Below are 16,659 nucleotides of genomic sequence, written 5' to 3'. Positions count from 1 at the left end.
GGGCTATTGTGCAGTCAGAACACAAATTAATAATTAATATCACAAAAACTTCTTGGGAAGAGTCCGAAACAACCTAATTCAAAGTACTATTGCATCACATGTATTATTTATTGACTATGTTCAGGCATTTAGCTCTTTGAAATAAAGGGGATGACTAAAAGACACTGGCTATAATCAAGAGGGAACACATAACGAAACAAGGTCATGAATGAAACACCAAATGAGCTAACACTGGGACTAAGAACAAATATTTAAAAATTACTGCTGTTAATAATAGCATTGTGAACCACTTATTACCTCTATTTACTTTTCACTGAGCAGAGCTATTTCGCCTTTTACTCACTGTTGTATTTTTTTAATTAAAAATATTTTTTAAATTTAAAAATATTTTTATGAAAATGTAGTAAATATAAAAATGGCAAGGAGAATTTAACCCCCCCACAATCTCATCATCTTATAGTTTTTTCATTTTACACTTAAGAAAAGGCCAGTCTGGGAGCCATGGGAATAGACAGGTTTGTTACCCTTCGCCGCCGCTCCTCCGCCAACTTTTGCTGTTTCACCTCCTCCTCCTTCCGCCGCTTCCGCTCTCGCTCCTCCCGCTTCTTCCTTTCTTTCTCCTGGTCAGCCCTGAGAGAGGCCAGGTACGCCTCATCCTGCTGCTGCCTCAGCACCTGGGTCTGGTTTCGTTCTTCCCTGCAGGCAGGTCAAAAGTACAGAAGGAGAAGAGCAATTTCACAAAGCTCTAGGCTTTCTTTTTTTCTTTCCATTTGGTTTTGGTGAAAATAAAGCATAAATTTAATTTTTTACACTTATGGTAACATACAGCTAGTGATGAGTTGTGTTGGGGTCTATCTGCTTTAAATGTCAAGTTTTAATCACTATTTTTTTCCTTCCCATCACCCATGAGATCTAAAGAAGAGCTTTCACTTCATTTTTTTTCTAGTCTCAACAATATCCTTAGTTATGTGACCTCTGTTCAGGTGGTCTTCAGATGTTCTCCAGATTGACTGTTCTATAATTTGGTTGTAATTTTGATGTGATCCCAGGAGGTGAGCACAGTGTTTATCTACCCCACCATCTTGACCAGAACTCTTGTGTTTTCTTAAATGGAAATTTTGGGGGGTAAAAAGATTGAAATCTTGGCAGATGACTATTTTACCCTACCATAAAGTAATCCAAAACAGAGCATGGCAGAATATGAACAAGCCATTTCTTTAACCTGGTATAATTTGGCAAAAAAGAAATGGTAAGCTTTTCCTTCCTTTTTTAACTTTCCAAATTAAACTATCTTTTTTCCTCAAATCTAACACAAAAAGTAGCACAGTATTACTGTTATAAATGATCATTAGATCATATTTTACAGGTGCATACCCCTTTGGGTTACATTTTTGCATATGTTGCTTTCATAAAACCAATAAACCATATATGCACATTTTAGAAAATCTAAAAATGCAGAAATACTTTATTCAGAGTTTTACTAACCAAAGAGAAAACACCAACATTTTGGCACATTTCCTATTTTCTCTCCAAAAAATTGTGTATGCATATAGAATTATGTGTCTATATAATTAAAAAAAATACATACCAGAATGTTAAAAGTGGTGGTAGGATTATGGGTGATTTTAAATCTCATCTTTGTATTTGTTTTCCAAATTTTCTACAAGTAATGTAGATTACTTATATAATAGGGAAAAGAGTTTTATCCATTCCTCATTTGTTACTTTTAAGCTCTTTATATCATGGCTCAAATATTCTAAATGACATGATATATATTCTTGAGCGCAGAGCCCTTTCTTTTGACTGACATCTCTAAGAACAGATGACCTAATAGAGAATTATTTATTTCAAAGTACATAAATGTTTTAACACTAACAGACATGACTTTTAAAGTTGCCCAAGAGAGAGAAGTCATGACTGTGGGGCCCCAAGTCAGCCACCCAAACCTATAGCTGGTCTCTCTAGATCCCCTGTACCTTTCTAGGCGTTCTGACACCAGGTAAGTCTGGTTTGCATCCATAATAAATGTCAGCTGATTAATGAGGTCATCAGGTTGGATGAGGCCTTCAAGCCGTCCCACCACAGTCATCCTCCGGTCCTTCAGCATAATCATGGCCAGGAATGGATATGTGTTCTCTCGTAAAGCCTGTGAGACTGACGGAAAGAAAACCCAACAGATCAAGGGCAAGACTTTGGGATAAAACAGATCAACTCTTAAGATTTTCCACAATAAGTAATAGAGAACTGCTATAATCCCAGCTGGGAAAGAAGGGAGGTGTCATTTATTCTCTGTCTTAACTTTTTCCTCTTAGTTTCTTAATTTTTTTTTCTTTTTGTTATATATTTGTGTCCTTATTCCCAGGTAATTTGATAGAGTAGGACAGGCTTTTCTGATGGGGGTGTGGCTATCATGATGATGCTAGGGAAGGCTGCAGAGTTCAAGGACAATGCCTATTTGATGGGCAGGAAAGAATCTATAAAGAATCTGTCTCCTGCTTAGCATAATTTTTCCCTGTGGAAGGGGTCCAGCTTAAAGGGAACAAGGCTGCAAGTCTCAGACTTATGCTACTGGTGATGACCTCCACTATCTTCTGTCTTCTCTTCCCCTTATCAAACCCCTTTCTTTCACCATGTCTTTTTCTTCCCCACAAAAAGGAGCAAGCTTTTCTGTTTCAAAGCCATACTAGAATGGCACAATGCTGCAGGAACTTATCAGATGTTTAAAAATGAACTAGGAATAAAGACTCATTGCAAGATGCAGGCAAAACATCTGCTGCATCTCTGGTTCTCAGGATGTAGCATGGGCCTGGTATGCTTATATACACTCAAAAGTTTCTGAATAGAGGTAGCTACAAAGTAACTACATTATTCTTCACTGGTTACCTTTATATCTTATACTGTTGTCTTAAAAATACTTACCTCTAATTCAGTTATTTTTAGCAAAGATCTGAACTTTCTGAATCTGTACCAGCAAGCAAGGTCCTCAAACAACTAACTCATTGTACAAGAAACTCTATTAAAATTACTGGTGACGAAAATAAACTCTTTAGTAAGAATTAAGAAGTCCATTAAGATTAAAGGCAAGCTGCTGGCCAGGACTGGGTGTTTTTAAGAATAAAATAGGCTCTGGCTAACTATAAAGAATGGGCTAGATTGGGAGACTGGGTGGAAGAAGGTGAAAGAATTTAATAAGTACAAACTGGCAGTTACAAAATAGTCACAAGGATGTAAAGTACAGGATAGGGAATATAGTCAATTATATTTTAATAAATATGTATAGTGCCAGATGGGTATTAGACTTATTGTAGTATCACTTCATAAGTAATATATATGTGTAACCACTATGCTGTATACCTAAAAGGAATATAATATTGAATGTCAACCGTAATTAAAAAATTAAAAAGAACAAGCTAGAGTCTGACAGACCTGAGCTTGCTCTAAAACTTGCTAACTGTGTGATCCTGGACTGGGCTTAGACTCTCTGAACCTGTTTCCTACACTATAGAGTGGAGGTAATACAACTCCCATCTCTCAGGAGTGCTGACAGGATTAAATGAGATAATGTATAAATAGCAACTTAGCATAGTATCTAGCACAGAATCATCATACCATAAATGACAAGCCTTCCCAGATCATTCCAAAGACATCCCAACTATCACAATGAGGTAAATGAAACACAACTTACCCCTGTAGCCCTCAGGTCTGTTTGTGGAGCATGCCCAGAAGAGCATCCTAGTGTTTATTAGAGAAATAACTTCAGGGGCACAGAGGGTGTTGCTGTGGAGAGATGAAAATGACACGAGAAGGACTTGCTCACTGCGAAGTCTCAGCAGATAAGGTCAGAAAAGAGAAAGAAAACAATCAATCCACTTACCGACAGAATTCATCAGAGTCCTGATGATCATCTCCATGAAGATAAACCAAAAGAAAACGAAGCTCCCGCTTGGCATCGTTCAGTGCCTGTGGGAAACAGAAGATCGCTAATTATTATGATGACTGTGCCCTGAGCTTTTAATTAGGCTAAGGGTCCTAACGGATAAAGCTATATATACAGGAACAAAAGGAGAAATGAAGAAAAAGGTGAGAAAGAAACCAGAGTGCTGGGCTCCTACCTTCATACCCCTGACATTTTTATCCCTATACAAAGTCTATGCTAACAAGCTTTAATAAAAAGGTTTTAGTGTTGTAAGGATTTAAATTGTATCAAGCACATGAAAGTAGACAGGCTGACAAAAGTCCCCAACAAATCACAGAAGTCAGGTGTTCCTATGGTATGAAGGAAGATAAAAACGGGAGAGTCTGACCATGTGAAAAAGGTGAGGATTTTGCCACTTTACAGCTATAACATCTTTGTAAATAAAAAATACTGTGAAGATGATCCCAGGCCATATACCAAGCAGGGATGAGGGACTATGGGACCCAAAGGCATTCTAGAGTATGGGGTTTAAAAGATCTTCAACAACCAGGCTAGTGCCTCAGATTCCTGTGTATGCTTTTCCATTTGCATAATCCTGAGATTACAATTCAATTATGATTTCCTGAATGACCAATGGTGGTCTTCTCTCAAGATCACAGCAAAGAGTCCATGAGAAGTGCCTCTCTCATTCAGTATCTCTAGCACTGAGTACAGTGCCTGGCATATAGTATGTGCTTAATACTTGTTGAGTTGAGTAAGAGCAGCCAGTGAGGGAGAGTATGAGAAAAAGCAGATGTAAGAGAGAATCAAAGTAGGAAGCAAGAGTAAGCATCTTTCTTTTTCTCCAGATAGATTTAGGAATCCTGGAAGCTAGAGAATAGAATCACCCTTTGGCCTATATTCACAGTGTTATTTCCATATTTTTCTCTAGCAAAGATATGCCTAATTCCCACAGACCTCTTAATTTTCACCCCCTGAGGTAGCAAGTCAAAAGTCTGCGTGGTTTGAGTTGAATGAGATCTGCTGTCTTGAGTCTATAGTCTATACCCTTAATTCAACTCTGTGAGGGATTGAAGGAGACTTTAGGCTTTACCTTCAAGGATCTAATAGCCTGGGATGGAGAGAAGGCACAGACACAACTAACTAAAACATAAAGAAGAATGTGAAATTGCTATAAACTTAAAAACAAAGTTATGAAAGCACAAAAGAAAAGATTACTATTTTAAATTGCAAGGCGGGTCAGGGTAGGGCACAATAATTGGGAAAGGACATAAGAAGGGAGTGACATGAACTGGTTAAAGGATGGGTAAGATTCCAATTAGCCAAAATGTGAGTATGGCATTGCAGGTGGAGGGAAAGGTAAAAGCAAAGGCACAGAGATGGGAAAGTACAGTTTGTTCAGGAAACGGTTTAGCTGGAACCTCAGGTACTGGGGAAACAAGTTACACAAGAAAGACCTCAAAAAGAGGCTGGGATTAGATCAAGGAGGACTCAGCTAAAACATCTGATTTATTTTCTTGATTTCTCCCCCGCTGTAAACAGTGAAGCTATTTAAAGGTTCTGAGTGAAACAATGACACAATCAGTGCTGGGCTATCCTTCCCTTTGCAGATAGAATCATGTCAATATACTGGCGTCTGTACGGTTTGTGGCACTGACCTGGCTGTACGTTCCCTGGTAGAAGACAGGGTGTGCCCTCCCATATTTCTCTTCGAAAGAGTGCATAAATGAAACAATGTCCCCAACAGGGTCAGTGACCCGGCTGCGAGGGTCAGGCCGTATAAAACGAAGAGCAAACCTGGGGAAGAAGGAATAAATATCATATGAATCGACTTACTGTCGTGTATACAGAGTGGACCAGTTTGTAAAGATTCCTGTACCACAGCCAGAGGCATGGCAGCAAAAGGAGGTGAATGGTCTGGGAGTGGGTCATCAAACCTAAGAGTACAGTCTAGCTAAAAAGCTGCAAAGCACCAAGTGTTTTTCCACTGCCTGTTCAAGAATTCAAACTACTAGGACTGTAATTCCAACAGTGGCCTAAACAAATCCTGAGTGCTTTTTGCAGAAAAATTTGGGGTTAGAGGAACTGGGAAAGGAAGATACAATAACCAAAAAGACCACGGGTCAAGCTGTGTCCCTAGACTCTCTAGAATGGCACTGTCTAATATAGGAGCCACTAGTTACATGACTATCTAAATTTAAAATAATTAAATAAAACGCAATAAAAATTTCAGTTCCCCAGTCGCTCTAGTCACATTAACTACCCAACAGCCACATGTGGGTAATGGCTTCCACACTGGATGGTGCACTTATAGATCATGTGCATCATCACAAAAAGTTCTACTGGACAGCGCTGGTCTGGAACAGAGCTTGGTTTCTTCTTGGCTGTCCTATTTGCCTCTCCCTCTCCTTTCTGTTTTAGTGCATATTCCCAAGCTATTCAAATTACGGACAGGAACTTGAAATCTGAACTTGGCAGTCATGACTTACTTGCCTTTCAAAGTGGCAAGTAAATTCTGCTTGGTGATTTATGGTTGATGTCATCCATGGAGGAAATTATAAAACTGATCTAGAGTACACTGGCAGATTTGGAGACCTGGCAGCCATTAAAAGGTTACCACACATCTGTTTCCAAAGAGTCCATCTTATCATATTTGTATAGTACCATCTATTTATCCTTTCAGTTTCCACAGAAGTTAAAGGGGCAGAGGCTTGATAAATCAATGTGCTACATAATATTAAACAATTGTTTGGATGATACAGTTGTATTAAAATTAATAACACATGCCATGCACATTTTTTTCCCAAGGAAAATAATATTCATATAACTTGAGGAATTTTCAGTACAGAAAAGGTGACTAAACTATGACTTTTCTTACCAAATCTTGAGCCAATTCCTTATCCCCTCAAATTCCATGTGTAAACAATTTCACCTGGATTTTCTCCAGAATAATCAAATCAAAGTGATTAACACAAACATTCCAGAGCAAATTAGAAACAAATGTAAGAAGCTATGTATGTGAGGGAGTGGTTAGAAATCCTTTAGAAGATCGATGTTTTCATAACTTTCTCTGAAATTATTTTTGATTATTTTATTACTCTAAGTTTCACCTTGATAAATGAATGGATAAAGGCTTTAACTTTTTTATTTCTCATTATGATACATTTTCATGGCCTACATAATTTACGACAATCAGCTTTTTAAAAAAATAGAGATGTCAACTCAGTCTTCACTATGATTTTTAAGGTTTTAACATGCCCATTCTTAAGTAAAATAGGGGTGGGAAGAGTACTAACTGGTTAACTGGTGACCCCTAAGAACTTTGCTAGAGCAAGGAAGCCATTAAGCAGGTAGTCTCATAAAACGCCAAGTGGCCAAGGTATAGGTACTGTCTGATCCTTACACTTCTGCAGCTGCTGGGTCCTCACCTCTGGTCTCTGCTTCCTAGGGCAAGGCAAAGGCCATCCCACATTAGGCGGGAGGTACATGATGCCCTATATACAAGACCCAGACCACACATTCCTAGCTCCATCTCTTTGCCTGGATGCCCACAGACGTTTCAGTTCCCCATAAAGCCTAAGCATGGGTTCATCTACTACTGAACTCTAGACCAGACAGCCCAAGCCTGATATGCCAGCAACTTGGGCCCCCTTGGACATTTTCTAGTCCTGGCCCCTCTGTAGCTTCCAGAGCTGAGCTCTTTAAAAGGTACATGAAGGAAGCAAGAAGAAACGTTAAGGTGTGAAGCAAGGGGTACACATATGGAAGGGATCCAGTGTCAGCAATCTATTGGTAGTACAGACAGAAAATTGTATTGGAGTGTCTAGAGAGGTGAAACTTGTAGGAGATATCTAGAGAAAAGTAATCTCAAAGTAAAATAATTTGTTGGGATTATAAGTAGTCAGATGAAGTTATAGATGGTTTAGGATAAAAGTTACAAGGAGTGTGAAGCTCACAGATAATGGAGGTTAGAAAGGAAAGGGTGTGAAGATTAACTAGGGAATGTAGAGGTGACAAAGATGGTGGGAGAAAGCAGGATAACAACATATGCAGGTAAATTGATTCTTGAAAATGAGAGGCAAGACTACTTTAAAACAATTCCATTTCGTGACATCTTTATTATGTTGTATAATTTAAAATATTTTCATACTATATTAAAAGATTGTTTAGAAAAGAGTATTCATTCAATCTAATGACAAACTGGCAAGTCAAAATTGATAGTGCATAAACTTTATTCTAGTCTACGTTTCAGCTCCAAAGTCTATCTACCCTCTTGCTACTAACACAAATACAAAGGTACGTACCTAAATATATCAAGTATTGTGTAATAGGTAAACCGGAATGGAAGCATTATCAAGTAATAACCCCATCCAAGCAGCCCCTGAAATTCCAAAAACAATGTTAGATACCATTCGCTCAATCTCTAATACCTTACAAAATGGCTGGTTCAGATTTTTACTCTGCTTTGTCCTTTCATGTGATCTTTTTGCAATACAGTTCCCTCTTCCTGGCCACCTCATCCTTCAAAAAGACTAACTGCCTTTGATCTCATTTAATCTAATACTCTAATATTTTCCTGTTATCACATAATTTTTGTATTAAATCTGCTTCAACATTTTTTCTGTGGCTACTTACATTAGTTATCAAATTCATTTGCAAGTTTTCCTTCCCAAATCATAAATATTCATTCTTTCTTTTTTTCAGATTTACACATTAAAATATGGTATATAGAAATAGCAAGAAAGATAACCACTATTACTACCTTGGACATCTGTATATAACTGACAATCATATTAACCTAATTGTAAATCCCTATATTGCTGCTAATCTTAGCAATGATGTTACTTATTATTTTAACGATGTTGATTACTGCTGTTGTTGTTATTAACTAGCATATATATCTGGCTCTACAGTTTACAAGCATTTCTTTGACACCACATTGTGTAAACCCAAGACCCTTCCTATGTCCATAGCCAGGAAGCTCTGAAGCCTCATTAGGGTCCCAAACAGCATCAAGCCTAAAACAAACTGAGGACACGCTGGGCATTAACAGGACTACTCCCTGAGCCATACAATAGCTCTAGGAATCTGCTCTTCTACTTCAAAATATCCAAAAATGACAACTTACAAACTCCATTTTTAAAACAATGTCAAGTAACCCATAAAAAGGTATCATGATGAAGGAAATTCTAACTCCTGCAAAGTTAAAGGGAGTGCTTTCTTGGAGTTCTAAACACAAGTATAAGAGGTGAGTGTAACTCTAAGAGAAACTCCAACAAGTTTTCCAGAGCTCATTATCAGTACACACATGTGACGTCTTTAATCAGGCAGTCAGCAATGTGAAGGGGGTGGATCAGCTCTTGATTCATCTCTGGATCCCCAAAAGCAAACTACCAGGTACACTGGAGCATTCCTAAAGGCTTGCTGAAATTTAAGTGAACTACCTCCTTGTCTTTAGTTCTTCAAGACTAATTTCAAAGATATGGCTAAGGCTCTAAGTACTTCCCTAGAATTAACTTAAAATTAAGTAAAATGAAGAAAAAAGAACTCAGTAAACATTCTAACTTCAAAGTGGAAGATCTATTAAACATGTAGCAAACACTTTTAGATATGCAAATAAAACTAGTGTGTACAGTACATAAAATTTTTCAAATAACTGGCAAAGAAATGAAAAGAAAAAAAAGATACTTACTGTATCAATTTATTAAGGAATCAAGGAAAAATGATCAACCCAAAAAATCCACCAAGGAGCCAAGTCTAGCTAACAGGTTTACATTCTGAATAGTTCTTTTGCTCTCATTATACAGAGGTCAACAAAACCAAGTGAATGGACTTATAAAAAAGGGGAAATTCCAGCTATGAAATTAGTAACTTGCCCTTGGCTGTGGTCTTGAGACAACATAGCTGTAGATCCTGTTGTCGGCTGTATTAACCTGCAGGGGTCGGGATGGAGGCGGGTTGAAAACACTTGGTACACCCTCTTGCTCATTCAGTCTGTCCTGTACAGCAGCCTGAAAAGGAAAACAGAGTAGAAAGAGTTTCTGTGATGCTCAAATCAACTCAGAAGAAGGGATGAGGCAACTGTTGCTTGGTGTTTTGAAACAGGTCACCTGAGGAGTGTACTTTCACTGCAATATGGTTCACTTGCTATGGTGGGAGGCGACGTGTGGTGATAGCTCCAGAATTCACACAGCAGAGGAGCTCCATTTAAGCAAGCACACTGCTTTTGTTCAGATGGCACGTGTACAAGCCTAAGGAGAGTATACAGTGTAGATAGTGCACCTAGGGCTGTGCGGTGGAGCAGTCCTGATGGGGGCTGTGCGATGGAGGGCTTGGCTTTGGGGTTGAGAAACTCAGGTCTGAATCCTAGCTCCACCACTCAGAAGAGTTGCTTGGCTTATGAGCCTCAGTTTCTCCATGTGCAAAGTGAAAGAATGATATTGCTCAGGGTTGATTTGAAAATTTAATGAGAGGACCATACATAAAGATCCTGATACAATTCCCAGTAGTCAGATGATACTCAGTAAAAAAAATCTCACTCCTGTCTCCATTTTGCCCCTGAACATGAATATTTGTCCCAGTGTAACAAAAATTTGGTCTTAACCTGAGAGAAGTCTGGTCTTTGCCTTTGACTTCTGTTAGATATATCATACCTGATAGGAGTGTCTTTGTTACCAAATCTTAGGGTGGGGCTGGCCATAGCAGAAAAACCAAACCCCGTGATTGAGGGTGGGGACTTTGGGTAATGCATTATCAGTCAACCTGAAGACTGAGTTCAATCTCAGGCAACCAATCAAATCAATAATGCCTATGCAACAAAGCCTCAATGAAAACTCTGGACACTGAAGCTGAGGTGGGTTTTACTGGTTGGCAAGACTTCATGCATCTTGTCACACATCTATGCCAGGAGGGTAACGTGTCCTGATATCATGAGAGGAGTACAGAACTTTGTGTCTGGAACTCAAGACTCTGCCCAATGTATCTCTGCCTTTAGTTGATTTTAATCTGTATCTTTTCTCTGCAATAAACCATAACTGTGAGGATAATAGCTTTCAGTGAGCTATTCTAGTGAATTACCAAACTTGAGAGTGGTTTTTGGAAACTCCCTGAACTTGCAGATGCTCTCAAAGTGAGGGTGGTCTTTTGGAGGACCCATGTACCCTCTAAGCTTCACAGCTGGCTTTACACTTTGCAATGTAGCTAACTCCAAGTAGTCCTATAGTTAGTTCATGTATTTGAGTATTAAGGTACAATTCAATGAGGAAAGAATAGTCTTTCAACAAATTGTACGGGGACAACTGGATATCCACATGCAAAAGAATGAAGATGAACCCCTAAATCACACTCCTAGATATATACCCGAGAGAAATGAAAACACAGGTCCACACAAAAACTCATACACAGATGTTTACTGCAACATTACTGATAATAGCCAAAAGTGGAAACGACCCAAACATCTATCGACTGATGAAAGGATACGGATATATTCATACAAGGGAAAACTATTTGACAATAAAAAGGAATAAAGTACTGAAACATACTAGGATATGAATAAATCTTTTATTGATTAACTGATTGATAAATCTTAAAAACAGTATGTTAAGTGAAATAAGGCAGACACGAAAGGACAAATATTGTCCGATTCCACTCTTAAGTGGAAAAGTCAGATTTTAGAGAGATAGAAAGTAGAACTGTGGTTACCAGAGGCTGTAGAGATGGGGTAATGGAAAGTAATTGTTTAATTACTTTTGATTTTCAAACAGACTTTCAGTTTGGGATGATGAAAAGTTCTGAAGATAGATAATGGTAATGGTTGCACAATAATGTAAATGTCCTTAATGCCACTAAATTGTACACTGAAAATGGTTAAAATGGTAAACTTTGTTATGTATATTTTACTACAACACACACACACACGCACACACAATGAAGTACTGATACCTGCTATGACGTGGATAAACCCTGAAAACATGTTAAGTGAAATAAGCCAGTCACAAAAGACCACATACTATATGATTCCATTCATACAATAGTCCAGAAGAAGAAAATCCAGACAGAAAGCTTAGTAGTTGCTTAGGAGCAGGCTGGGGAGAGGGGAGTAGAAGGGATGGGAGCAGGAGGGTAATAGCTAAAGGGTTAAGGGGTTTCTTTTTGGGGTGATGTTCTCAATATGTTCTAAAAAATTATGTAATGTTTTAAAACTGACTGTGATAATGACTGCATACAACTCTATGAATATACTAAAAACTATCAAATTTCACATTTTAAATGGGTGAATTGTTTGGTATCAACAAAGCTGTTATTTGAAAACCACAACCGACAGCATTTGTCGTCAATTATAAAATTAGAGCTTTCAAGCAAAAATTACAGAATTGTAGAAAACTTGTATTTGCCATTGTAAGCTTGACAGTTTCCTAATACCTTTTAAAGGCTTCTCTGATAAGTTTGGTGGTGCTATTAACAAATCACATTATACAGTAAAATGCATCAACATTTGGAAGATTAATTCAGTGAACCAATATTTTCCAAATAACCAATGCATGAAGTTATGAAATCATGCACTGGTAAAAGATCAAAGTTTAAGACAGACCAACAGACTTCAACAAAAAAGAGGATGAAAAGTTCCCTGATGTGGTTTTTAAATTCCGTGTTGCAATTAACCTTTAAGAAGCTACCATAGTATCAAAGAATACCTACAGTTATCTGAAAAGGCTACTGAAATACTCCTCCCATTTTCAACTTCGTGTGTGGGTGAAACCAGATTTTCTTCACATACTTCAACTAAAATTATGTATCACAACAGATTAAAGGAAGAAGCATGTACAAAAATTCAGCTGTTTTCAATTATGTTAACATAGTTTTTTTTTAATAAACTAAAAAAATATCAATTTTAATTTGCAATATGGTAATAAATATCAATAGATATAACCCATATAAAAAGAAGCCCTTTGGAGGCTCTCAATAATTCTTAAGACTGATATCCAAAAGTTTGATAACCTCTGGTTTATTTGCAGAAAAATATACATATATATGTATTTAGACTGGATTAAAAATATCTGAAAAAAATCAAAAGAAATTGTTAATATTGCTACACTATGTGTGTAGGACTGAAAAACAGTGGTAGGGAAGTGATATGAGTGGTATTTTTTCACACTTCATCTTTGGCTTTACTTGAATCTTTCATTTTATTTATTTATTTATTTTTATTATTTTGACAGCAGAAGAGAATAGCTTTATTAGAAGCAATATTACACTGCCAGACATGAAAGCAGGCCTGAGCAAGAGAAGAGTGGCTCAAAGGCCTGCTTGAACTTTTTAAAACTAAAATTATGTTATATGTTTGATGAATTACTAAGACTAAAGTGAAAAAAACTATAAATACAGCATAATCTCATTTGTGTGACAAGAAAATTATATATAAATCTGCATAGCCATATAAATGAACATAAAAGTCTGAAAGAATATACACTAAAAAAATTTTTTTCTAATCCACCAAATTAATTTTAATTTTGTTGTTTTTTTTTTAAAGTATCTAACAGTGTTTTGATTAAGGAAAGACAGTTCAGTGCTTTGTTAAAACAACGACAAAGACAGAAACAACAATAAATTCTTGAAGAAATGTGGCCAGGTGTCAAGTGATTTACAGCTTTGCCTCTATGCTCACAGCAGAGCTCATTCAGATAAAGTACTTTGGGAAAAATTGGGATTTTATCAAAAGAATCAGTAAAAATTTGGTTTATTCATTCAGAAGAGAGAAACCCAGAGTGTGCAGTGTGCAGGTTTCCCCTAGAATAAACCCTTTCTTGTCATCACTGACTTATTGGTTTGTTTCCTTCAACAGACTTTCTTTTGTTGTTACAATTCAATAGTAAGTCATATATATATTTTGCATTGTATGTTTGCCACACATAGTTATATTTCTTTCTGTCACCACATATTTGACCCGTTTTACCCTATCTACCTCCCTCCTCCCCCTCCTCTCTGGTAAGCACTAGTCTATTGTCCATGTCCATGAGTCTCTGTTTGTCATGTTTGTTTGTTGCTTTTAGGTTTATATCCTACATATAAGGTGATATCATGTATATACACTAAAATTTAACACTAGCTATCCATGAAGTGATGGGATTAAGGATGAGCATTTTCTTCTTTATGTTTTTTAGAATTCTTTGCCTGTGTGGGTATGCACATACCCGTGCATTTAATATTTTTGTAAGTCATTTCATATTAAAGGATGGCTAACATTATACCAGATAATTGTAAACCAAGAAATAAATAAAGCAGGAGGCAATATTAATAAATCAAACTAGAAGATAAAGCAAAAAGCAGCATTTGGTATTAACAAAAGATATCACAAGAAAGTTCTAACAGCCATGTGTCTTTACGTGTCAAATAAAACAAACTATATAAAACTTAGAAAAGTGTCTCCCACCGAATAGACACAGAATTTATTAGTGTATTTTATCTGCATCACGTACTGCCTTTCCATAGCATGCACAAAAAGCAAGCATTCTCTTCGGCGTATCTGTTATTAACACTGGACTAGTTGGTATACACCTATCATCAGCACAATAAGCTGGGCTACAGAACCGAGAAAGTCTAAAAGGACATATGATGCACTAAAATATCAAACGTGGTTATCTCAAGTATGATTATCAAGAAGTTTCATGCCACCCTGAACAAGCCCAATCCCATCTAATCTCAGAAGCTAAGCATGGTTGCGCCTGGTTAGTACTTGGATGGGTGATCATCTAGGAAGACCAGGTGCTGCAGGTGTAGAAAATTTAAAAAAAAAAAAAAAAAAAGGGATAGTAAATTGATAAGGTCCTTGCAATCTGTGAGGTCAACCAAAACAAAACAAAACAAAACAAAACATATTCTAGCTCATCATGTCAAGTAGTCCATTAATAGGAAAAAGGAAACATTTTATTTGTACATTTAATAAGCTTGATTGAATACAGACACCAAGCTTTTACCCCACAAAAAACACATTGCTTGATAAACACCTAGTCATTAACTGTGGTTACTTCTGGGAAAGATGGAAAAGAAAGGGGTACAACATTTAAGCAATTTACATGGGGCTTAGGTTTTATCTAATATGCTTAAAAGAAATTTGAAATTTGAAACTAGTATTGCAAAATGTCTGGCTTTCAAGAGCTGGGTGGTAGATACATGGTTGTTCCCTTTATCGCTCCATTTTTCTCTAAGTTTGAAATATATAATCAAAAAATATGTATTATTTAATATTAATGGAAAGTTATTAAATTACAAGGACCTCGACAGATACTTATATGAAATAAAACAAACAAAAACAAAAAAAGCAAGCTTCTAGGAATTCTAAATCTGTTCCTCAGTAACTCTTAGGGTAAAGAAGAAAATAAAATGCTAGAACATAAACCCATAAAAGCGTGAAAATATATTAAAGACAGAATTTCTTAATAAAAGAGAGAACTGATAAATATGAGAACTTTTCATAAAAACAAAATAAATAATAAAATAAACCAGTCTCTGGCAAATCTCATTTTTATAAAGGAAAATAAACATTTAAAAAATGAGAAGAGAGGATAACATTATGAACGGATACAAAGATGTAAGAAACAAATAGATTATGAATTATGGGGAAAACATGAAAAAGTTAATAGAGAACAGGCAGAAACAAGTTTTCAAACCTATGCTATTTATACATCTCAATTCATTTCATCAAGTCAGTCATTTTACAAAGCCAGCATATTCTTGAAATGAAAATCTAACAAGGAGACAGCACAAAATGTCATACAGAGGAAACATCATTTCTCTCCCAATTTTCACATTTATCATTCCTTTTCATCACTCAGGTGTCAGCTCAAACATAACCTCCTCAGAAAGTCCTCACTTGACCACCCTATTAAAAGTAACTTCCCAGATCCTCTCTGTTACATTTCGTACGCTCACCTTACTTATAGCATTTATTACAAACTGAAATTATCTTGAATTAAGCTCCATGAGAGTAGGGACTTAGCCTTATTCTCTGGTATAATGCCAGAACCTAAAATTTAATTGCTCAAAAATAGGTGTTGAAAAACTTAAGTATCACTTTGGAATATATTTTCAGAAATCGAGCAGCCTATACGTAACACACCATAATTAAAACAGTAATTTCAACAGACATAAAAGGGTGTTTGATAAAATTCTATATCCACTCTTGATATAAACTATTAAGATGCCAAGAATGGACAGTCAACAGATATTTGAGCCTATGAGGTACTAGGAATACAGCAGTTAACAAAACAAAACAACACAAAACAAAACAAAATCTCCGCTCTCATGAAACTTACATTCTAGTGGATCTATCTCAGTACAATCGACATCACACTTGATAATAAAACATAACAAGAATTATAGTGAGGACAAGATGTTTGCTATTAAAATTATTATCTGAAGTTCTAGCCAATTCAATAATCAAATAAAAAAAAAAAGTAAGATCCATATATTGAAAAACAACACTGATTTGCAGATGATGCAACGATCTAGAAAATCCAAAAGAATAAACTATAAAATATGTAATAAGAAGGTTCACATTAAGGTATCTGATTACAAACCAAATATATAAAAAACAAGTTTTCCCAAAGAGCCATTAAGTTAAAAAAAAAAAAAAAAAGAGGGGCACTATACTGAGAGATATGGTCACTATCTTTTCTATGATTTTATAACTTTGATCATAAATCTTCACCTTTTCAACATATTTAAAGACTTAAAATTGAAAGTTT

General features: G+C 36.4%; 1 protein-coding gene across 1 annotated transcript in view; it reads right to left on the bottom strand.

Moving 5' to 3' along the window:
* The window catches only part of FAF2 (Fas associated factor family member 2), a 57,516-nt gene that overhangs the window by 8,172 nt on the left and 32,685 nt on the right, over positions 1-16,659 (bottom strand). Inside the window, exons 3-9 of the mRNA XM_006923178.3 lie at positions 9,793-9,927; positions 8,221-8,297; positions 5,575-5,713; positions 3,875-3,960; positions 3,686-3,777; positions 1,977-2,154; positions 524-696 (exon numbers count right to left, since the gene is read on the bottom strand). Coding sequence (XP_006923240.1) covers positions 524-696; positions 1,977-2,154; positions 3,686-3,777; positions 3,875-3,960; positions 5,575-5,713; positions 8,221-8,297; positions 9,793-9,927 — 880 coding nt within the window. The remainder of the gene's footprint in view (positions 1-523; positions 697-1,976; positions 2,155-3,685; positions 3,778-3,874; positions 3,961-5,574; positions 5,714-8,220; positions 8,298-9,792; positions 9,928-16,659) is intronic.

This window comes from Pteropus alecto, unplaced genomic scaffold (genome assembly GCF_000325575.1).
Source record: "Pteropus alecto unplaced genomic scaffold, ASM32557v1 scaffold78, whole genome shotgun sequence".
Classification (NCBI taxonomy): Eukaryota; Metazoa; Chordata; class Mammalia; order Chiroptera; family Pteropodidae; genus Pteropus; species Pteropus alecto.
This window is presented reverse-complemented; position numbering and strand designations above follow the sequence as displayed.